The following is a 23353-nucleotide window of genomic DNA, read 5'->3' as shown; positions in this document are numbered from 1 at the left end:
ATTTGATATATTAAAAAACCTACACCAAACCCAAGCGAAACAGTAGTTATTTCCCCCAGCCAAATGCAAGAATGCTGTGCCACAGATTCTGGAACATTTTTATTGGTTTTATTTTAAAGGTGTTTTAATAATGCTTTATTCTGGAGAAAAAGAGTATTGTTAAGGAGCCACAAAACCTTATATGTTAAATGCATACGTTCAGCAAATGCCCACTTCACAAAACGCTGCAAATTATCGGTGTAAACGGCTTATCCGGGTTTCATTTTTCCTCCAGAGCGCGTGTATTCAACGACCACGAATAAAAGAACGCGGGGGATAAAACCTCACCGGGGTGTCCATTGTCCACCCCGACGTGAACTCAGGTCTGCTTACCAGGAACGCGAGGGCTGACACAGACATAGTCTGGGGAGTACTACCGGTTTTACCGGGGCGGCCGCTGGGAGCGGCCCCGCGCTCCCGCTCCCCCCGCGCGGCGCTCGGCTGACGGCACAAACCCGCGTTCCTCGGCAGGGGTGTGCTCGGCGGGAGGGGAAGGGAGCGTGGGGCCGCTGAGGGACCGGCAGGGCCCAGGGGGCCGGGAAGCGCCACAGGCCGCGTTCCCCTCAGGCCCGGGGCGGCCTCAGCGCACCGGCAGCTCCACGACCCCCACACGCTCATCCCCACCGCCCCACCGAGGCCTGCACAGCACGGCCGCCACGGGGGACCCCCAGGCCAGACCGCCACGGCGGCCCTGATCCCCCCCCGCGCTGTTCCCCTTAGGGAGTGGCCTACGACCTCACTCTCCTCCCGCTCACCTGGTCGCCCGCGGTTCCCTCTCCGGACATGGCGTGTTAAAACAGGGCTGGGGCACAGAGGCCCCAGTCCGATTAAAAACCCCTTTTTAAAAAGCGCCCGGCGCCGCTGCCGCCGCGGGCGGCTCCCCCGGCCGCGCCAACCGCCGCTGACCGGCGCTCCGGCAGAGACAGCGACAAGATGGCGGCGCGGCCCCGAGCTCCGGCTGCGCGCGGGGGCGGGGGGAGGAGCTGCGCCGCGCGGGGCGCGCTGGGAAGAAGCTGGGGCGGCCCCTGAGTGGCTGCCGGGTGGCTCGGCGGGGGGAAGTGTGTCACGGCAGCGCGCGGCGCCGGAAATTGTCAGTGAGCGGGGCTCCGCGGGAGGCGCCTGAGGCAGGGCCGGGTGCGCCAGGGCCCGTCAGCCGCGCATCCGGGAGCGCGCCGCTTCCTCCCCGGTTGTGTGTGGGGCGGCCGTACTGCCCGCCGCGTAGAGGCAGCGTGAAACGCTGGGGTTCGCTCCGGAGCCGCGATCGGCGCGCTCCATGAGGGGTGACCGCACAGGGCCCTGCGGCCCGCGACAGCCCTGCTCATGGCGCCTGTGAGAGTCGCAGTGTGGGCGTTTTCTCACAGCGCTCGGTCCTCGTTTTCTGGTGGGCCGTTTATTGTTGAAATCCCCTTTACTCTGCCCTGGTGAGACTGCATCTGGAATATTGTGTCCAATTCTGGGCCCCTCAGTTCCAGAAGGACAGGGAACTGCTGGAGAGAGTCCAGCACAGAGCCATGAAGATGATTAAGGGAGATGCTCCACTCCCTTATGAGGGAAGGCTGGGGAAGCTGGGTCTCTTTAGCTTGGAGGAGCGGAGACTGAGGGCTGACCTTATTAATGTTTATAACTATGTAAAGGGTGAATGTCGTGAGGATGGATCCAGGCTCTTCTCAGTGACAACCAATGGTAGGAAAAGGGGCGGTGGATACAAACTGGATCACAGGAGGTTCCACTTAAATATGAGAAGAAACTTCTCAGTGAGGGTGACAGACACTGGAACAGGCTGCCCAGGGAGGTTGTGGAGTCTCCTACTCTGCAGACATTCAAACCCACCTGGACACCTTCCTGTGTAACCTCATCTGGGTGTTCCTGCTCCAGCGGGTGGGATTGGACTGGATGATCTTTTGAGGTCCCTTCCAATCCGTAACATTCTATGATTTCATGAAAGTCTAAAAGACAGTGGGCAGACATGAGGAGGTTTTGGTGACCTCTATCCTGGCCCTGGGGGCTCATCTTGGGTTGTTTGCTTAACGAAGTGTTGCCTCTGGGACAGTCACTTCTTGGCAGGGAGCCAGCAAAGTAATGTCAGCAATATCTGCTAGCAGTAGACCCATGTCTTCCAGCTCACAGGAGCTCTTATTACTTAAGGAGGCAAATTCAAAAGACATCAAGGATGTAGAAGGCAGCTCCCCTAAAGATACTTAGTTTTATTTATAAAGTAATCACCACTCTGCCTGTGAGAGAAGGGCTTTGAATTGGCCACTGCAGAAAAACTGCTATGGAACGTGCATTGAAGGAGGCCTGGCAAACACCGCATTGAAAGCTGACTTAGCTGCCTTCACAACAGCAGTGTAAGTGTTCTTAAAATTGTATAATACAATAATATTCATTCAAAAGTACTTAAAGTAACTTGGTACTAGTACTTTTCAGGTTCCTTTCCACTTCATCATCCGGAAGTCACCTAAATCACAGTACTGTGTGAAAAGAGGACATAAGAAAAGCATAATATGCAACCTTTTCTTCTTAAGCTTGACTTGCTCCAGCGCCTGCAAAAAAATGGGAGTGGATAGTCAACACTTGACCAGTCTCTGGAGTAGTATTTTTCTCCTTAGTATTGAAGAATTTTGATTCTGTTATTCTTCCGAAGTGAAATACAGACATGGCTATCAATCTGTCTTGATAGATTGATAGAATCTGTCTTGATAGATCTTGTCCTCCAATTTCCTTGAGAATAGTGATTTTGTGATACCAGGCTGATATGTTCTTTCTCATAGGGTATTTCTTCTGTGGCACAACAGATTGCATTTTGAAAATATTTTACACATAAATACAATTTCTAAAGAATTGCATTTCCAATCCACCAGTGCAATGTTTTTCCATTTCCTGTGTAGGAATCAATTCATTATAAGTACTTGGTGAAAGCAACACTGGCGAAACTTCCAGTTAGATAATATGTATGTTATTCTAGGTCTAAAGGATGTCAGCTTCACTAGTGGCCTGGTTGAAATTTTATTCTAGTTCTTTGGGGTTTTTTGTTCAAGTATGTTCTAATTTTAGCTGTTTCTGAATTTGTGATTGCCTTGTTCAGTTTCATAGAATTATGAAAGTGTTTTTGAATGATGACAGCACCAACAACATCTTGCTTGTCTAGTAGAATGAATTAGTAAAGAGCAAAATGAACGATGCCTAATGTCATTTAGACTTTTGCTCCTTATCTCTTATAGACTCTCACCCCACATAATAAATTGATGTGCGGTCTCTTAAACTGGTGTTGCTCTTGATTTCTGTAATTCCATGCAGAGGACAGACCTTGGGCAAAATCCTAGCTGCTGTCAACAGATCTATTCCCTTTCTATCAAGTGTTGCTGTGATAACTTGCATGGACTGCAGGTCTAATACCTGCTGTTAACTCTAATGTGCTAGTTGGAGAAAATTAGAAGGAGCACTAATATACAGAAATAAAATTAAATTTTAAATTATTATTAATATCTTGTACCTTACCAGTTCAGCCCTGATAGTTTGACTTGTTTTGCAGTTAAATGTGAACTTTTTCACAACTGTGTGGTAATGGAGATGTTTATGTTTCGGTGTGAACCTCACAAGAGGCAATATTACTTACAAAACCTGTGTGTAAATGGTAGGTTATATTTCAAAGTCACTTTGAAAATGTTTCCTTGTCTTAAATTCAGAGTTTAGATATAATAGTGTTAGCTTAACTCAAGTTTTGCCTTGCTGTAACTTAAATTTGGGTCTCATGTAGAAGTCTACTGGCTTGAGTTGAGTGGTTTTTGTGTTGACTCATTTGACAGGCTGATTTGAAGCTTTCTGGCTGATGGTACTGGGCAAATAATGGGGATGCAGCAGCTCAGCTTACACCTACTTAGCTGCTCATACTTTGTGCGTAGCTCAAATGTTGTTTTAGAATGTGGCTGTTCCTTCTCTTCCTTCTAAAGCTGCGTCATCTTGAGTGGAGTATCTCCAGGCTTCCAGCCTGAGGTAACTGGAGCAGTGAAGACATGATTACAGGGCTGTCTGCTTGGCAAGGCTGCACTTTAATTTTCAGATGATTTATGATATCAAAGCAACAGGACATTGCTAATATGTACTGTGCTGTAGTGATTCATGCTTAGCTCAGTAATTGACATGAAACTTAATGGCAAGCTATGAGTTAACAAGTAAACTACTATGGATCGTACTGCTCTGTGGGTGTTGCAGAAGTTGGAAACAAATCTGAAACTGAGCATTAATTGAAGACTACTATACCTACAGTTCAGTGGTACTTAAATAATTCTGCTTGAAAAAAATGCATAAAAATTACATGTTGCTTAGGAAAAACAACTAGAAGAAAATGAGATCTTAAAACAAATAGGTGTTGAACCTTACAGGCTGCCAGGCTGAGATCATGGCAACACATAAAGTGGAGCAAACTAGAAACAGCTTTTACTGAGTTGGGGCAGTGGTTATCAAACAGAGCTGACATACCTGTCTTCCAAGTGATTTTAGCTGCCATAGCAGATTATTTTTTAATGCTAGTTATGAAATCCCAGGCTTTGCACAACCCTTTTAGCACAACTCTATAACCACTAAAAATATTCTTCAGAAACCTTTTTTTCAAAAGGACTCACTCACAAGTGTTATTATGTCTGCTTAATGCTAGCGAGAATGTTTACAGCTCTTGGATTTTTACTGCACTATTAATTTCTATGTGTTAATGCTGAATGTCAAACTACCTGAATGCGGAGGATGGTAGGAATTGTCCTCCCCACTCTGTCATAATATGGTTGGAGGCTGTGGGCTGTGTCACCCCTCCTCTAAGATAGATTTCAGCATACGTTGACCTGAAAACAGAGCCCCTGTCTTGCTACTGCCAGGGTGAATGTGAGCCCTGTTGTTTCCTCAGCTGAGAGTTCTGCAGTACTTGGGTACCCCATAGAGCCCATAATCTGTCCTTTTATTTTTGTAAATCGACAGCACCATGGGAATTTTGTGAACTAAAGAAAGAAGGTAGTCTAAATTTCTGTTCCCATAGGTCATAATTAAGAATTAAATTCCTCTTTCTGCCAGACTGGTTTTGCTTCCCGTTTGACATCCACTCGCTGAGAGTGAGGTGTGTCTCACTAATTGGTTGCATCAACAGCAAAGATGAGGAAGGAGGCAAAACCCAAGCTTACAGGTTTTGCTGAGTTTGTTTTCCTGGGCTGTGCACTGGTACTGCTGGGGTTTGCAGTGAGGAGTGAAGGAAGCAGCTGGAGGGGATTTGGGCAGTGAGAAGGCAAGAGTACTCAGCTGAAAATGGTATCCTATAAAGACCTTTCAGCTGACAGGAACATCAATGTGTGAAACTATTTGCATCGGTATGACTGGTAGGAGCTGTGGCATCATATCTGTTGCCCAAGTAATACTCTCTGAAATAGGTTTTTTTCTGGGCATTTTGTCACTCTGATCCTTGGGTTAGGTGCAGCACAGCACTATAGAGAGCCTTTCTTATTCTAAATACGTGATTTACAGGTGCTGAAGTAGGATATTGGAGTAGTGAGCTTCTTGCGTAAGGCTCAGACTGATAGATGCACTGTGGGATTTAGAATACGGAAGACCTTAATACGCCAAAACAATGCCGCCCAGGTATTGGATATGTTGCTGCTTCTATGCTGCCAGATGCAATAGTGGTCTTGTTTATCATCAGTAGTTGAGAAGGAGATGTCTTACTTCATTCTAGCTCTGCCTTCTTTCCAACTCAGACCTTCTGTTGTCACCGTTCCGATTTGATTGCTGCAGGCAAGCAACGTGAGAAAGCCCTGGTGGGTGTACACTGTGTGTGTGTTACTCCAGCTACCCGTGTTTGAGGTGCTGGTGATTATCGTCCTGGTAGAGGTTTATCATATGGAAAATGCAGAAAGTGTCACGTGTCATGAAAGGTAGCCAGACCACAGGAACAGAACTATAAGTTATGTCAGCAATAGCAAAGGATGAAATTCTGTGTCTTCTGTTAGCCAGTGGATTGGGCCTCATGATCATGGTCTGCTATGAAATTAAAAAGAAGGGAATCGGTGGCATGTGGTGGTAAATGAAATGGGTGTAATGCAATCTAAGGAAGTTTCTTTTTTGGAGAACTGAGAGAAATTTTTCAGGTTTCGAAATTAGTTTAAGGAGTGAAGCCAATTTAGAAATTCAGTACATAAGCAGAAAAGAAAAGTGAATGGATTAATGAATAACCAGGATGAATAGTGGAAACTAATTGTAGTGGACTGCATAGTTGCAGTAATGTATTTGAATAATGTAATAAGATGTTAAAATTATGGGTCGAATTCTAGCCTTCTCGACATGAATTAATTCACTTGAATTTGCTCTCATTTAATGCTGTTTAACAGAATATTGCCTAGTCTGCTTTTTCTAAGCAGCTTTTCAGCTCTCCAAGAAAAGAGTGAATAATCCACATTTAAACTGAACAAGTTTTTAAAGGTTTTGTTCTGGTTTTACTCTAGCATTCTTTCCCAGTATAAATATTAATAGTTGTTCTCCTTTCTATAATACTACTTGCTGTTGTATATTAGTCAACATTTATTTATAGTACCTTGTGGATTATTTGGAAAATTTACCATAATGAAATGAAATGTGAAGCTGTATCTCTGTCTCCGTTTAAAACTGTATTTCAATGATGGGCCCTTAAGCAGTGAAAATAGTGCTGAAAGTTTTTTAAGCCAACAGCTGGATATCCTCAGAGGCAGGGTTAGGTTGTTTTTCTCTCAAGATTTGTGGACAGATATTTATGGATGTACCATTTATAGTCTACATACAGTGTGTCCAACATGTCCTGAATGCCTTGGGTGTGCAGATCAGTTCTTCAGTACGTGCAGTCAGTCTCGCGTGTCCAGCAGCCGTTTCTGTGGCGTTCCTGCATGCCTACCACCAGGCTGCAATAGTGTCCCCACGGGTCTGGAGATCTGCCTGGACAACTTTTCCAGGCAGAAAAACAGAAGAAATCTAGAAAAACTCAAATTGCAGAACAAGATGGTGTTGGTCATGGTGTTTGTTTATTTGGTTCTGGTGGTTTTAGGTGGGTTTTGGTTTGTTTTGGTTTTGTGTTTTGGTTTGTTTTTAACAACAAAACAACCCGAATAAAAACGAACCTGCAAAAAACCAAACCAACAACAAAAACAAACCAACCCCGAAACAAAAACAAATCCAAAATAAACACCCAAACAAGTGAAAAACCAAACCAACAAAAATCCGACTAAATAATGCTGTTTGTGAACTGGGTTAAAGTGGAGTCCAAACCAAGCCTTTCAGCTGGAGGGATAAAGTTGAAGTGATGTGTACAAATACAGCAGCACAGCTCACTAATTGCAGTGTTCTCAAATTTTGAGCATTTGACTTTGTAACCTAAGTCTTTTCAAAGTAGTTATAATGTGTTTAATGATCACTGCCATGGCCAGGTCTCTTCTCGCAGCTCGTCCCTTTTGGCTTGTGACCACCTGGTGTCCCCAGCACGGTGACTCACCCGGGAGGTGGCAGACAAACACCGCGGAGCTAGGGGACAAACAGCGCTGAGCGAGGGGACAAGCAGCACGTACCTGGCAGCCACCCAGCAGCGAGCGTGGTGTGGCGGTCACGTTTGGTCTTTTTGTGTCTAAGAATACAGGACTGTCTCCTGCCACATTGCTATTTGACGTCAGAAGTGGCTTTCTATGAATCTTGCTGTGAGTCACAGCTTGCAATGGCGAATCATTCTAGAAGTATTTTAACTCTTTTTTTTAGAAAAAGTCACACGCATCCTGGTTTTAAAGGCATTAATATTAAATGTAATAAAAAGGGCAGAAAGAAGAATCATCTGGAAGGAAAACAGAGGCATCAAAGGATGATTGAAAATCAAAGAGGGAATTTGTCAGTATTTAGCATATCAGACATCACCCAACAAAATAGGATAACAAAGTGAGGTGGGACAGAGCATACTTATTTGTAGTTGGTGTTGCATGCTTTTGCATGCTAATATTCAGCCTCAGTTGTTTTCTAGTGTACACTTAACTCTGATTGTAAATATATAGACGGAGCCTTTTAAAAGCATGGTGTTGATTGCAGTTGTTTCTCACTTTAGGATCAGCAATACAAATTCCAGTGTTAATCGTGATTATCTGATACAATACTGGCGTGCTTCCAAAAATGTGATTAACAGGAAATAAAAATTTATCATCTGCGCATAGTGTTGCTTGCACTCAAATAGCTTCTACTTAGCTGAATAATCCAATTATCATAAGATGAGGGTGTAAAAGTAAGTTTATAAGACATTAGATGCTATTCATGTTCGTAATTTGTTGGAATACATAAATACAGAACATGACGGGTTACCACCTCAGGCTGTTCTGGGTAGAACTCTTGTTTTCTTAAATAAAAGTTGTCCACAAATGAGGAAGTTCACCCTGCTGACATAAATCCTACCTGTTCCAGCGCTGTGTTTGTGCAGCCTAGAGAAACAGGAAAGGTGGAACTGGCCAACCAGTCCACCTGTAACACGGGGGTGGGGAGGTTGCTATGTGACTATAGTGTTTGATGTTTTACATGAAAGCTCGGCTCCAGGGAACGCAGGTTTACATAAGAATCAATCTTTCTTCTAACTTGGTTTCCTTCTATTATGAAACAAAGCTTGTTTGTGTGATCCAAGTACATCGCAAACTCTCCAAAACCTGGAAGCAATGGGAAGGAAACCAAAGCCCGGGGTTGTTTCAATCTCCTTCTTTTAGACAAGTTTGATTTACAGATCTTGGAAATAGCAGTAACCTCCTGGTGCTAGGATAGCAATTGCCCTCTCCTTCCACATCCGTGGTCTATGGCATGATCCACAAAATATCCCTTGCCTCACTTCACCGTCAAAACTTATTATGACTGTCCTGTGTGTCCCACCCTAAGCTACACTTCTGTCTCTAATGCAGCTATTGTCAGCGTTTATTTTGAAGAAATAACGAATATTTCTGACCTCTGAAAATGTCCTGTACTGGTGATGTTACCTAGTCCAGACTCAGACCTGCATGCTGCGCTTGGAATTACAGCTCCCTTTGAGTTTAGGCCTGTATAAATTTACCTTGACAGATTGCATACTCTTTGAAATAAGGATTGTATTTTCATGTTTATCTCTGAAGCATCTGGGTACCATGGTGATCTGATCAGACAAGAAGACAGTTAAATATGCACTTAAGGTTAACTGACAATGCCAGGGTCCTTTTTCATATGAAGCTGGGCTCCATGTTAACAGAGCTGTGTTCTCTAGTAAAAATAGTGATTTCAATTGTTAGTATATGCTGTTTTCAGTAAATTAATAGGGACACAAAGCTAAGGAGGTGCTTTTACATTTTCTTCATTACCTAAGCTTGTGTTTAGCAGTGAAGTTACTGCATTTAAACCTCGGTCATGATACCTCAGCTCAGCCACCACATGCTGTAGTAGAATTTGCTTTGGTTTTGTATTTCTGAAATAGCATAACGCTGCAGTTTGAAATCTCAGTTAAAGGACATGTATCAGTCCAAATGTAAGGAAAAAAAACCCTTCAGGTCAACAGTCTGAAAAGTATTGTCTCTCCTAGACAGGTCTAATTACATATTGATTATATTTAAATCTTACATTGCAGTTCATTTCATATTGCATTCATGCATTTGTTATTTTTTTTCCTTGTGTTATTTTGACAATTTTTAAATAATAATACATGGATGAGTGTTGACTCTGGAACCCCCATTTCATTTTATTAGCATATGGAGGGCAATGAGGCAGAAAAGGGAATGTCATGCTTGTTTGCTAGCTCTTGTTCCAAGTAGTAACTTTCCGAAGACTGTCTGGGGACAGTTCCTGGGGAAAATTCCTCCCTCATTATGGTGCACATCATGCCATACTGTTTGTGAGTTGCTGCCACTACACAGAGAAGCAATTAAAACCCTCAGTGATGAACTACAAAACAGACCACAAAGCAGTTCTTGTATTACTATGCTTTTAGTTGCATATGTGTGTATGTATATGTAAAATTACCCCAAACATAATAATCCTACAATGATTTAATTCAAATATGAGTATGTCATGGATTTTTATTATATTTGTTTGCTCCTTTGTTTCTCATCATTCAGTCTTTTTCTTGCCACTCTCTTGCAATAGTTTGTCCTGGTTTTGTTCCTTGAAGCTGTAGAGCAAGAGCTGCTGTGTATCAGGAGTATGCATCCATTCTGCTGTATGAAAACCAGAATTTCAATGCAATTTGATAGAAAAGACTGTATCCTACAAGTTTCCTTTTTACTTCTGTAATATATTAGAAATTAGGAGCTCAGAAGGATGTGTGTAACCCTGCACAATTCAGGAATGCCATCCGCACAAACATGACAGTAGGTTTTGGAATATTGTCAGCAGTAAATACCTTGTAAATCAAGGTGCCCATTGCAACAACTGTAGCTTTCCCAGTTGCAAACATATTGCCAGCAGATCTGAAACAATTTAGCAGTGGTTGTTTTCACAGAATGGTAGAAACATGCCTTTGGGCTATTGTTTGGATGCTGAAAGTACTAGGGGACTTTCTCACAAAGCTGTATATGCGTATGAAAAGCTCTGGACCTACTGTGGTTAAACATCAAAATGCACTTTCTGCCATATGTGCTGGTGTTCCTGAGTGGAAATGGCCGAGGTAAGAATCACTGGTCTGCCAGAACAGGATCAGTTCAGTCCATGGACCTATGTCAGCTGGGTCTGACAAAGTTGCTGCTAATGCTTTGGTGGACTTTGGCTCTAAAACAGCTTCTGAAACTCCCGTTGCTGTCTCCTTGTAGAAATGTTGCACACCTAAAGCGCAACAGGTCTCTGTCTTAGTAATGAGGGTGAACAGAATCCATCTCTGTTTTATGTAACAGCCTACCCCTCCATTAACTTGGCTATTGCTAAGAAATTAAGTTCAGGGGCCTCCTTCATCCCGTGATCGCCCAGATGAACAGAGAAGTTATTCCATAATTCCTCTTGGGTGCAAGCAAAAAATAACACAGTATGCTGTGGTCTTGTATGTCTCACAATACAGAGCCGTGCAGCACTCTTTGTCTGCGTGCTGGTGTGATCGAGGACGTGGCAGCAGCACGGAAACTCAGCAATGGGATGGGATTACACAGGGATATCCCAGGCTGCTTGAAAAGCGTGTGATAACTTGCTGCTTGGCTCACATACTGAGGACAAATGTTTAGGGAGTATGATAAACTAACTAATGACAGTGTGAGTATCTGATAGATGGAGGGATGGCGTGTAGTAGTTTCTCCTGAGTTAATTGCTCATCCAAGGATGTAATTGTGTTTAGGAAAGCTGGAAGACAGCAGGTTTGGCTGGTTATGTTAGAGTAGTTAAAAGACAATGCATTGTGTATGTTGTCTAGCTCAATGTGCTTTTTTTCGGTGGTATCTTTATCCTCCCACTGTGTTTTTTCTTTCTTCTTTTCCTGTATGACTCATTTTTATAATATCCTTTTGTTATAATTACTTGCTGGTTTTCATAATGAATCCTATTGCTTCCTTTTGCTACTGTCCTTTTCAGCTCTGCTTTGAGAATTCATATGTTTATAAATTCGTTATCTTTTCTGCATTTTTCTAGCATAAACTAGCTCTCTGTACTAGTTACTAGTGTTAAAGAACCATGGCTAAGCTGTTTACCAAGTCATTACGTGTCTCTTCTGAACATATTCAAGTCTGTAGGGGGAAACACTGCTGGATGCACCGGGAGACTGAGAACGCAGTAAAAAAATGCAAGTTTATACCAAGAGGTAATGAGGAAAAATGCCTCTGTTCAAGATATAGTGGGAAGCGACCCTTACAATCATGACAAGTTTTGGAAACATATTTACTCAGTTTTTCAAAATCCTCTGAAGAATACTATGGATTAAGGACTGTTAAGGCTTGTTTTGTCTTCTCCTTTGTACTTAAAAGTTTGAGCATCTTTAATACTCAAACAGAAGCACTGCTATCCAGGAGAAGTAACTAGTTAGATTAAGTATATTTTATATGTGTATACAGCTTTTAAAAATACTTATCTACGTGTATATATAAAATTGAGGAAACAACTGCCATTTCTCTTTCCCAGCTGTATTTTATTTGTACTGATGTTTTTGTGCTGAATTGTTTATTTAACTTGTATTGAAAAGGAGGCCATATAGCATATGATGGTAACAACATTAAGCCATTTATGAAGCCCAGATATAAGCTGTCTGGGTAAAAAGGTAATTTCAGTCTTGAGTCTGAAAATACGTTTTTGTTTTTTCCAAAATCTGATTAAAAGATATCATAATGTTAAAATACATTTTAGTTAAGGCATGCCTTAGGAGCTGTTTGGGTTGATGCTGTTGTTTCTGTATAGTCAGGACATTGCTTATACATTTTTCTCATGTTTTGGTTACTTGACATAGGGTTATAGAAAATAAACTGAACTGTTACTAAATGTGGCACATAAGTCACATACATCTAAGGTGATCTAGCGTGTTGTCTCAGAGCCATCTGACAGCGTTCTGGTAGCACTGCCATCTATTTCAGTAAAACATCTGAGTGACAGTGAACAACAAATGACTAAGAAATTCCAATAATGTAAGAAGGAGGGATGAAATGCGGGCCACTATTTGGAGAGAAACTATTATACCTTTTACTTTAGAAATAATATTTTTTTTTCTGATTTCACAAATGATTATCTGAATATATAGGACTCAATTGAGGTAGTTTCTTTTGTATTTCAGAAAGATTTCTAGTAAATACATTTTGCCATTATATTCTGAGAATAAAAAAGTAAAGAAATACCTAGGCACTTGTAAAATGATAAAAATCAGGGAAAGGTTTATGTTACTTTTCTGTAATCAGTACCTGTAAATAACTATAGAACATCCCTCTACTCTGCCCTGGTGAGACCACACCTGGAATATTGTGTCCAGTTCTGGTCCCCTCAGTTCCAGAAGGACAGGGAACTGCTGGAGAGAGTCCAGCGCAGGGCAACGAAGATGATTAAGGGAGTGGAGCATCTCCCTTATGAAGAAAGGCTGAGGGAGCTGGGGCTCTTTAGTTTGGAGAAGAGGAGACTAAGGGGGGACCTCATTAATGTTTATAAATATATAAAGGGTGAGTGCCATGAGGATGGAGCCAGGCTCTTATCGGTGGCAAACAACGATAGGACAAGGGGTAATGGGATCAAGCTGGAACACAAGAGGTTCCGCTTAAATTTGAGAAAAAACTCCTTCTCAGTGAGGGTGACAGACACTGGACCAGGCTGCCCAGGGGGGTTGTGGAGTCTCCTTCTCTGGAGACATTCAAAACCCACCTGGACATGTTCCTGTGTGACCTCACCTAGGCGTTCCTGCTCCAGCAGGGGGATTGGACTGGATGATCTTTTGAGGTTCCTTCCAATCCCAAACATACTGTGATACTGTGATCCTTCATAGGAGTTGACCAGATTTTTTTACTGAGCGTAAATTGGAGATCTCATTAGCTGATTTTCTGAGTAATTCTTTTTAGGGACTGATGCAGTTTGTTTCTGTTAAGAAAGGACACATACCAAAAAAAAGACTGAAATAATGTTTAGAATGCAGTGTCTAAATGTGTAAGAACAGAACCTGCCACAGGCTAAAGCAAGGGCTTGAGGGAGCATCACCAGTTTACAAAGTTATTACTGAAGGAAAGAGTAGTTGTCCAATCCACCCTCTGCCCTCTCTGCTTTCTCTTTATCCAATTTTGTAAATAAAAAGCTAAAATCTTCAATGTGTCAAATTCTATCTCTCTATATGGGAGAAATTATCTCCTTCAAGCTGTAAGCAGTCTTGAAGCAGCACTGACGTTTACAGTCAAATCCATCTCTAATTAAAGAGTAACAAATGCCTAACATTGGAGTGTAATTTGAAAAATACTGTAAAAATGAACAACAGCCAGACCTGGAGTCACCATTACTAAAGGAAGAGAAAGTCCAAACCCAGCATCTGGAGACTTGATGCTTTCTGCATGGTGATCATTTCACGTTGACTGTTGGATCCTGATTTCTTCTCCTTAGATTGTTCTTGTCTTTGGGTTAAATTCTAATCCTGGAGAAGTTAATTGTAAAGCTCAGACAGATATTACTAGTGGACTGCTTTAAAGAATCACTTGTGGTAATTTGCAGAGGCTTGGCTGCAAAATAAGGTTATGGCATATTTGAGGGAGCTGTCTTGTTCTGAGTGCAGTGCTGTGTTCTGCACATCAGATCTGTCAGATTCTGTCAGACTGTTACGTTTGTTCCCCAACTGCAAGAATGACATCTTGTTGCCCCTAACAATTACTGTAAGAATGTGAACAGGGGCTGCAGTTGTTCCAGAGCAAATTGTATTTTTGACACCTATTGACCCTTAAAATCATTTTAGAAACTGTCTGTCTTTGTAAAAAGCACGAAGTCATTATTGAATTGGCTCTGCATTCTCTGTCTGTTTCCTAACCAGAAAAAGGAGAAGAAAGTGGAGGAGGCGGGGGGGAAAGAGTGTTAAAAAAAAAAGGCATTCAGCCCAGACTGGTATGGCACCTCTAGGCTGTTTGAGTAGGGGGAGAAGGAAACAGCTTTTATAAACAAGATTCCAATTACAAAGAGCAAAAAGGTAAGGGCAGCAGAAGACATATTAGCTTGTTTGCTTGCTATACTTCTTAAACTTTCCTTACCAGCTTTTGAGAATCCCATCAGATCCATCTCTACTATTCATAAAGCACCTGCCTGGCTTTTTTCACTGTGTCTTTGCTACCAGTGCTATTCTTGCAGCTCACCAGTTCTTCTTTACTACAGGCAGCTCCGGTAGCAAGTCAGCATATGGAATCCAGAGTGTGGTTTGGGAACCATGAAACTTCTCTAGTCTAGGGGATACTGACCTGTGATATTTTCCTTGCAGGATCTTCCCTATTCTCTCTAAAGACTCACAAGACTTTTTTTTCCTGGTTTTTGCCTTTTCCCCGCCCGCCGCTTTATTTCATTTTCTCTGTCTTTTTTTCCTTACAGAACATTTGATTTAATAAATTGCATTCAGACAGGATTTTTTGAAAACGTGTAGAAGATACTTAGGAGAAAACTCCAACAGTCATACTCTGGTTGTGTCTCTGGTATAATTTGTGCCAGTAGCTGTGTCACATTGCTCTGCACAGCTCTAGGATTTACACGTGTCATGGGTAACAGAGTCTACTTCATATTCTCTTTGTAGATGTCAAGGTAAGAAGTAAACAGCCTCCTCCCAGACACTACTGAAGTAGCTTTAGGACTAAAGAATAGGTGCCATGGTACTCATTAATTCGTGCCCTGGTTTCCTCAGGTATCCTCGTGTAGGAGTTGTTACTGAGGCAACACAAGGCCGGCTGTGCAGCTCTCCTGGGAACAAGTCACTGGGGTGTGTCAGGTGTCTACATACACATACACAGTGGCTCTGGATTCAAAATTGCCTTTTTTGTTTGTTTTACTTAGGTTAAGCAGCTGAGAAAAGCAAATGGGAATGGATTTTTTTCTTTAAGGAGTACTTAAAAGTTTAGGTTTGTTTGTTTTTATATTTGGATTTTATGTTACTTTTCTGAGCCCTGCTTTGAGTGGCAGAGAGTAGAAATGCTGCTCATCAGCTGACCTGAGCCTGCACAAAGCTGATGAGTGGGTGGCTTTGCCAAATGCCACCCTGTCAAGTCTGATAGCGAAGGCTGAGCAGAATCACACCCAGATCGAACTGGGAAGAGTGATTTAGCTGTTTTGTATTGAGACATTTCTAATGGAGCACTAGTGTTTTGTCCGTGCTGGCTGCACGAAGCTGCGGAACAACGCAATGAAGGATACAACCGTGTTGTTCTGAACAGGTGCAGTTGTGATAGTTGAAGTGGTCTGCTGAGGTCACAGCTTTTACATTTGGCTGGAAATATAATAGATAGGAAGCAGAAATCATTTCAGTTTGCCCCAAATGAAAGCCCAATCCCTAGAGACAGGCAGCATATGCAGTTCTTTCATATTAGGTCATAAATTGCATATAGTTGTTTGTCTAACCTTTTTGGCATTTTGTGTCTGTACAGTAGACGTTAATGCACCTGAAAATAGAAAGTCTGAGCCTTATATATTCATCCGTGTTTCATATTTTCAAGCATGTGTATATATTTATATATGTATGTATAAGGATATGCATACAAATTTGTGTGACAGGCTCCTTTAACAGTAATCCTGACTCATCCATTTGCATCATGCACAGCTGACCAGCATTTATCTGCTCTGTTCCCCAGAGTCCACTTTGTACGTTAACATCCATGTCGCTCTTGCTGGTAGGATGGGCAGGACTGGAACTGGAATTACAAGGCACCGACAGGATTCCTGCCTATTCCGTCTCTTAGAAAAAAAATATTTGCTCCTGTCCTTCCTTGAAGTAGGGTGTGTGTAGAGACTGTTCTATGGTGGCTTCCATTTGAAAGTCCTCTTGAAAATCCTTTTGGAAGTGTAAAAGGCAGTCAAGCCTTGCAAGTTGTTGCCTATAGACATGTACTTCCAGGTGTATTTTCTGCTCAAATCCTGTGTTCCCATTTATTTATAGTGGCTAAATGTTCTGATAATGGAAACCTCAGACAGGTGAAGTGAGATCTTCATGCCTTGGTGCTTGTTGGGTTAGCCAGTTTCAAAATTACTTGTTTTGGCAAACTGCTGTATGTTGCCTAACACTTGTTCCACCGGTGCCACAAACAGATCCCAGAAATGAAAGTTTCTTTGTGAAGCACCCAGCTTTCTGTTAGTAGGATTTGGAGGAGTTTTGGAGTAGCTTAATTTGCCGTGGTGATGAAGTATGAGGTCAGATATTAATTTAAGACCACCTTAAAAGGCCTGGGAGGAAGCATATTTCAGTGAGTGCTTTGGCTGTGGTGTGAATACCTGTTAGGAAAGGGCTCCATCCCAGGCCACTCTTCCACCTGCTGCTGGGTTTTCTTGCCAGCTTAGTCTGTCAACTCATCTTAGACTGTAGCCAGATGATAAGATGGCATATAGGAACTCTGAATGCAAAATCAAGATTAAAAAATGGAAGAAAAATAAAAGTCAAAGCACACAAGTGCTAGAAAAAAAGGGGAGATCACTCTAAAGACTGGATTACTGCTAGTCCTAAGCTTGATTAGGCTAACAATTCTCTTCGTTATCATAACTGTATGTTTAAAATACTGAAACAAGAAGAGAGTCAGGATACTAACACATGTGGGACCATCCTTGTGACTAGAAGGATTAGTCAAAACACACGCAGAAGGAAAAAAATTGATACAATAAGTGTTTCATCTTAGTGGGTTGTCCAAGAGAAGCCCCCATATCTACTGAATGATTTCTGCATGGCCTGCTGCATCCTGTGACCTCCATGCACAGCTTTTATTGTACCAGCGTGTAGGTACAGGAGAAAGATTAGCTCTGAAAAACAAGTTTTAAAATAATTGCTTTACAGCAATTTTGAAAGATCTTTTTTCTTCCATTTGACCATGAAATTGAAGTATCCTGCTGACGGCTCCAGCATATTTTTTAATTGAATAATTAACATGGATAATGGGCATTCAGCAGCGTTTTTGTTGGTAATCACTGGATTTACTAATCTCCCAGAAGGTGGGATGATTCAGAATCTTTTAACGCCCAAAATAGAAGACAATTAAAACCCAACATATACAAATTGAAATAGAATTGAGTACAAATGCTGAAGACGAAAAATTAGAAAATGAGCTTGAGGGAAAAATTGGGGGGGAAGGAAAATAATAGTCCTAAATGGTAATGATAGCAAGGATACTTATGAAATCACATTTGAAGTATTTGGAGTTTTCTGTACCCTGCCACACTTTGCAAGTGACCAAGACTTCTTTCAGAAAAATCTTGTCCTAGTTTTTTGCCCGGACTTTGCTGCATGGTAGGTGGGCTTGGCTGGGCTGAGCTCAGAGCACTCACAAAAGCCACATGGCCACATGTGATGGGCCTTAGGAGAGGCTCAGGGTGGGCACACATCTTCATATAGAGTGGGTCAGCTGCTGAAAATGATGGATGTAGTAACTCTGGAGAGCTGTGTCATGCTGAGAGGAAACTGTAAGGGGTTTTGTGGGAAGGTTAGCTCACATAATCAGTGATATTTCATTCCTAAAGAAAGTAAAATGAACAAATCCATATCCTGGGTGTACTGCATCACACATCTATTAATGGTGACTTGGAGCTGTAGGCTCCAGGGCCACGCTAACATGTAGAGTTGCGCAGCATAGGTTAATCTTTGGTGTAACAGCTTTCATTGCATTAATGCAGTTTTGGATGTAGGCCACTGCTTATGTCCTGTGTGTCACTTACTACATGTCACTTAGATTTACTCGACAACAGGGGGGCTGCTGCTTGCCCCTGGAATGAATGCTCACAGTAACAAAGAACAAACACAAAGCCGATGACTTAATCTCCCAAGTGCAAGAGGTATTCTTTTAATTAAATTATTATTGTTAACATTAACTTGTCCCTCTCTGAAGAGGGTGACAAAAGAAACTGCAGGTGGCAAATGTTAATCCCATCGTTTACTTGACCAGAAGATGACAGTCATGCTGAGGTGACCGGGCGTAGGATGGAACCCAAACAGAATGGGAAGTGAGTTACTAATCTTATTTCCAGTGTCCATGAAACAAGGCTATTAATTAAGCCGTATAATAAGTACTCTTTTTACAGAGCTGTAGTGGACACTTGAGACTTCACTGTTGACTTCAAAGAGCTAGTGATCAAGTTCACATTGGCACAAGCAGGGCAGGGCTGGATTTCTTTACACTGTGCTTCTCTGCCAAATTCTGTCTACTAAAATTCATGAGTGCGTGTTTGAAACACTATTTGCATGTTTGGAAAAAGCATGCTGTACAAAGGCAAACATTTGCCAATTTGGAGCTGCTCTTTTGTTTGTGGCAAAAATCTGTCACGAAATTGGGAATCTTGACAGAAGCCTTGTCTGCTCCTGCAGAAATTGTTACAGTCCATTCCACTGACAAATGGGTCCAAGGGAGATCCAGGACAGCAGCGGGCAGGATGTTCCCACCAGCATCACCTTCAATTGTTCTGACTCTTCTCAGCCTTTGATGCCTTCCAGGTAGAGACTGAACATGGACCAGTTGTGGCTCATCCAAGGAACGATGAAGGCCAGAGTACCTTAGTGCCACTGAACGATTCCAGGTTAAATAAGACAATGGCTTTCGTGAAATAATCCTGACACAATAAAGGATACTTACGTTATTATGCAATATGGCAAAGCAGCATGCATGTGAACTGGTTTGGACATTTTTCCATGTCACTATATCATGATAGCTTGGCAGTCTCTCAGTGAGTCTTCCCAGGACCTGAAAAACAGAAACGTTGCAAGTCTGATAGTGTATATTGGCAGAACTTCGAGGAAACGTTAGGCTGTGTCTTTTGGAATCATGCTTGACTCTAGCCAGTACTACCATTTTCTGTCTTGTATCCATACTCTTCTGCAGACAAATCAACAACACAATAAAGCAGAAGTAGCTTAACAGAAAGAAAAATGGATTTGGAATGCTGGTTTTGATGAGAGGCCGGACTCTGCCTGGCTTTTGTGCATCAGGTGGTAGAGGAGCTACCAGGAGCATCGTGCGCCTTTCACACAAGTAGGTGTGAAAGAGCATATTTATTTCTCCTGCTATGTGCACCTTGGGATGAACATTGCCAGAAAAGCGGATGGGCGGGAAGACAAAGATCTCTCCCCCATTTAAATCTCTACAAGACAAAGGCTGCGATGCCTTCTCATCAAAAGTGGCAAGTCTTAAAATTCTCTTCTAAGTTTCACAGCAGCTGGTTTTTTTTCTAAATCTTGCTGTTCTTGAAAAACACTTGATAAGTTTAGTTTAATTATTTCTTTCTGAGCAACTGTTATAGAAGAGAGAACAAATAAGTGAATTTTAAAAACACAAAGCCTGGAATTTAAACTAACCTTTCATTTATTATTATTTTGATATCTTTTGGATGTCTGGCTAACATTTCTAGGTCCATATATGGTATCTTCCACGTAACTTTTCATATCAAGTATTTCTGGGAGTGAGTGTCTTCACTACTTTTCCCTCAAAACTCCATTGAGTAGTATAGTATTTTACCACTGCAATGTCATGGTTGTGGTTGTGGTGGTTGTTGTTTTGCCCTTTGGTTTTGAGCATAAATTAGCATTATGCATATTAAATACTTAACAAAGGTCTGATTCTACAAACTTTTGTTCTCAAGATTAGACTGGGAATTCTTAGGCAGTGATTATTCATGTGACTAAGAGTTGATAATGCAAACACATTTTTACAGGGCTAAAATGATATAGTCTAAATATTTTAATTTATTTGATATGCAGAGATTTCTGAATGAAAACTGTTATAATATTTAAGCTTTGTTAATAGAATGCAGATATTATCACTGTCTGAGCATTCCTGCGATCTGTCTTCTGTACATTCTCTGCCTTCCTGAATTTTCCTTCTTTCAAAAGTTATAATCCTAGAATTGATGGTTTTGAACCTGAATTTTAAATTTCAGGTCTCTATAAGCTAACTGGCAGAGCCATATTACTGGCTCTGAATCTTTGGGTTGCTCTCTGTGCTTGAAAAATTCATTTGTTTACTGATTTAAAGTACAAGTGTGATCAGGGGACACAATGTAAGTGGTAATAGAACTGCATTACGTCAACGTTAACATGAATTGTGAAACAAAAATGTACAATTCAATACATTCCGTTCTAAAATAGAGAATGAATAGTGCCCGTATTGAGATAATAAAAAGAATAGTTGGTTAATAATCTGTATATACAAAACTGGAAATAATGGTGTTCTATCTTATTTCAAAGATACTTTTAATATATTAATCTTAAAGCATATTGTTCATCCATACACTGATGGAAGTATTAGAAATTCCAATCTGTGCTGCTGCACCGGAGTTCAATTTTATTGTAATTGCAAGACATTTTTTAATGGATGAGAATCTTTGTATTTTTAAGCTAACTATTAATATGTTGAACAGCCTGTGATTTAAGAACATATTTTGGTTTCTTGTATATTTAATCTGTTTTCATTTCCATAAGCCTGCATGTCACTTGCATGGCATATTCTAGGACTGATTGATCGAATGACATTGAATTATGATCTGCTGTCTGAGCTGGCTTCATTACTCCAGTGACTTACTACTTTAGAATGCAAAAATGTCGAATTAAGGTAACGCTATCCTCTCATTTGCATATGCCAAACATGATGCTTCATTGCTTGAGAGAGAGAAGACTCTCCATGTGCATCCCAAGTATGACTGTGCCCCAGCCTGCAAGAAAGGAAAAGGAATTTGTGCCTTGAAGTGTCTCATCCTCCAGCTCTGTTGGCAAAGAAGTGAGAATTTCCTCTTCTCTTGTCCTGTGGTTGGAGGAAAATATAGGATAGCCTTTAAATTCCTGTGGGAAGTAGGATAGTGAGCAGCATTTCCCTGGGCTTTGTTAAACTGTCCCTGACTTGAAGGAGAAGGGGGGAAAACCCCATCCCTGGCACCGTGAATAGAAGCTTCTTAGTACTGCTGCTTTTTTACTTTGGCTGGTTTTGCTGGTGAATGGTTACCTTTGGCAGTATGCATTGGCTTGCGCTACTAGCAAACGTTGGTAAAAATATTTAGCATATAAAAATAAGAAATCACTTATTTGTGTTAGATGCAACTTAAATTCTGGATTGTCCCAAGAAGAGGCTGAGTACAGGTGATGATATGCCATTAGAACTTTGCTTGCCATTAACTTTATGTACCTCCTTCCTCTTCCAAATACTAAAATTGAAGCTAATAGAATCAGTATTAAACATTTGATATTGTTCAGTTTCCCTGGTTTATTTTGTATTTTTATATAAGTTATATATCAAGAAAAATCTATTTTAAAAGCTCTTTAAGAACTCTTTGTCTTCCATCTGGCACGAAAAGCATGTCGAGAGGGGAGGGGAAAGAAACAGAGTACTGTCTGAGATAAATTTGATAGTAGAAGATGGAATAAACCAGGAGGCACTTAGACTAATTTAATTAATGCCATGGTGAATTTAAGAATACGCTGTCCTCACAAACATAGATCAGTAGCTGAATTAAGGAGGCAGTATTAGACTGCACCTGTTGGGTTTCAAACTGAATTCAGACCTTGTTTCAGTATTGCAGTTGGGACTGGCAGTTGCTGAAGGGATTAAATTATTTAAAGCCTTCAGCTGGCTAGTGTAGGCTAGCAGTAGCTTATAAAACACTTAATCTATTTTTTTAATCTCTTCATATGTTTGCTTTACTTAGACAGTAAAACTATACATGACACACACCTGCCACATTCTGAAGCTTCTTTGTCAGATATTTTAAATTTATCAATTAGAGCAGCCTTTAAACTACAACCATTGGGTTTCTTTGACAATATACTTCTTATTAGTCTGTACATTTTCTTTGATGAGTTCAAACCCAAACATGAAGTATGCAAACATAAAGTTATTTTTCCATCATTTCTTTTAGAAAGGGGGTTCCCTGCTAAACGCAAATGCTGCTCTGCAAAGAGTTAGTGTTGACTGTTACCATTTGGGTTGTGATTTAAAAAAGAAACTAATTCCAAACAGTTTGGAGCTCTGGAGCTATTTTTGCAGTGCATTAGCCAACTGCTTACACAGTAGTACAGTAACCTAGTTCAAAAATAGGCAATACTGTTCAGCTTGTTATGTGACGTGACACTTGTTTCTAGAAAGCAAGCTAAGAGTAAGTAATGAGTAGTTACAATATGGATTGGATGGAAAAGCAATCTGGATAGCTGTGCAACACAGGATTAATTAGGTAAATCCTCTTAGGTTTGATTAGCCGTTGCTTAGATCTACAGTTTGTGTTGTCATTGGTTGCTCCTATTAATGTCTTCTTTCTGTCAAAGTTCATTACTCTGGGTTCAGTTTTGCATTGTATCTTTTTTGTGTCAAAGCGAAGTGCCATGGAATTAACTTACAGCCTTCCAAATAATAAGCACAGTAGCACCTGGAGTCAATTGAAATCAATGCTGCCATTCTCTTAAGAGTCTTTCTAATAATAAACTTTTTATATGGATAATTCCTGTTTATTTCAGCAAATGATGTGTTGCATCTTTTTAATTTGGCCTTCACTGTGAAGTCACAGGGTGAGCAGGCACATATAGCTGCTCACAAGGATGAGTAAATGCTTATTCATGGAGATGAGGTGGTTCCTGCAGTACGCTCTTAATTAAAAGTGTCTGTTGTTGATATGTCTGGCCAACCTTTAAATGTTGTCTTCTTCTTCATTACATCACAAAACTGATTTTATTTCTGTAATATGAGGGTTTGGTAGGACAATC

General features: G+C 41.2%; 1 protein-coding gene and 1 long non-coding RNA gene across 4 annotated transcripts in view; one reads left to right on the top strand and one right to left on the bottom strand.

Annotated features, from left to right (window-relative positions):
- Positions 1 to 1046, bottom strand: part of CSTF3 (cleavage stimulation factor subunit 3) — a 49295-nt gene extending 48249 nt beyond the window's left edge. For both annotated transcript variants that reach the window (XM_065065366.1, XM_065065367.1), the window contains exon 1: positions 795 to 1046. In XM_065065366.1, coding sequence (XP_064921438.1) covers positions 795 to 824 — 30 coding nt within the window. In that variant the 5' untranslated portion in view covers positions 825 to 1046. The remainder of the gene's footprint in view (positions 1 to 794) is intronic.
- Positions 1047 to 1167: 121 nt separating this feature from the next.
- Positions 1168 to 23353, top strand: part of LOC135579617 (uncharacterized) — a 35912-nt gene continuing 13726 nt past the window's right edge. The window contains exon 1 of one of the 2 annotated variants that reach the window (XR_010473119.1): positions 1168 to 2387. This is a non-coding gene — a long non-coding RNA (uncharacterized LOC135579617). The other variant, XR_010473120.1, reaches the window with a different exon arrangement.

Source organism: Columba livia, chromosome 5 (genome assembly GCF_036013475.1).
Source record: "Columba livia isolate bColLiv1 breed racing homer chromosome 5, bColLiv1.pat.W.v2, whole genome shotgun sequence".
In the NCBI taxonomy this organism is placed as follows: Eukaryota; Metazoa; Chordata; class Aves; order Columbiformes; family Columbidae; genus Columba; species Columba livia.
Note: the sequence above shows the minus strand (reverse complement) of the source record. Positions and strands in the feature narration are given on the sequence as shown.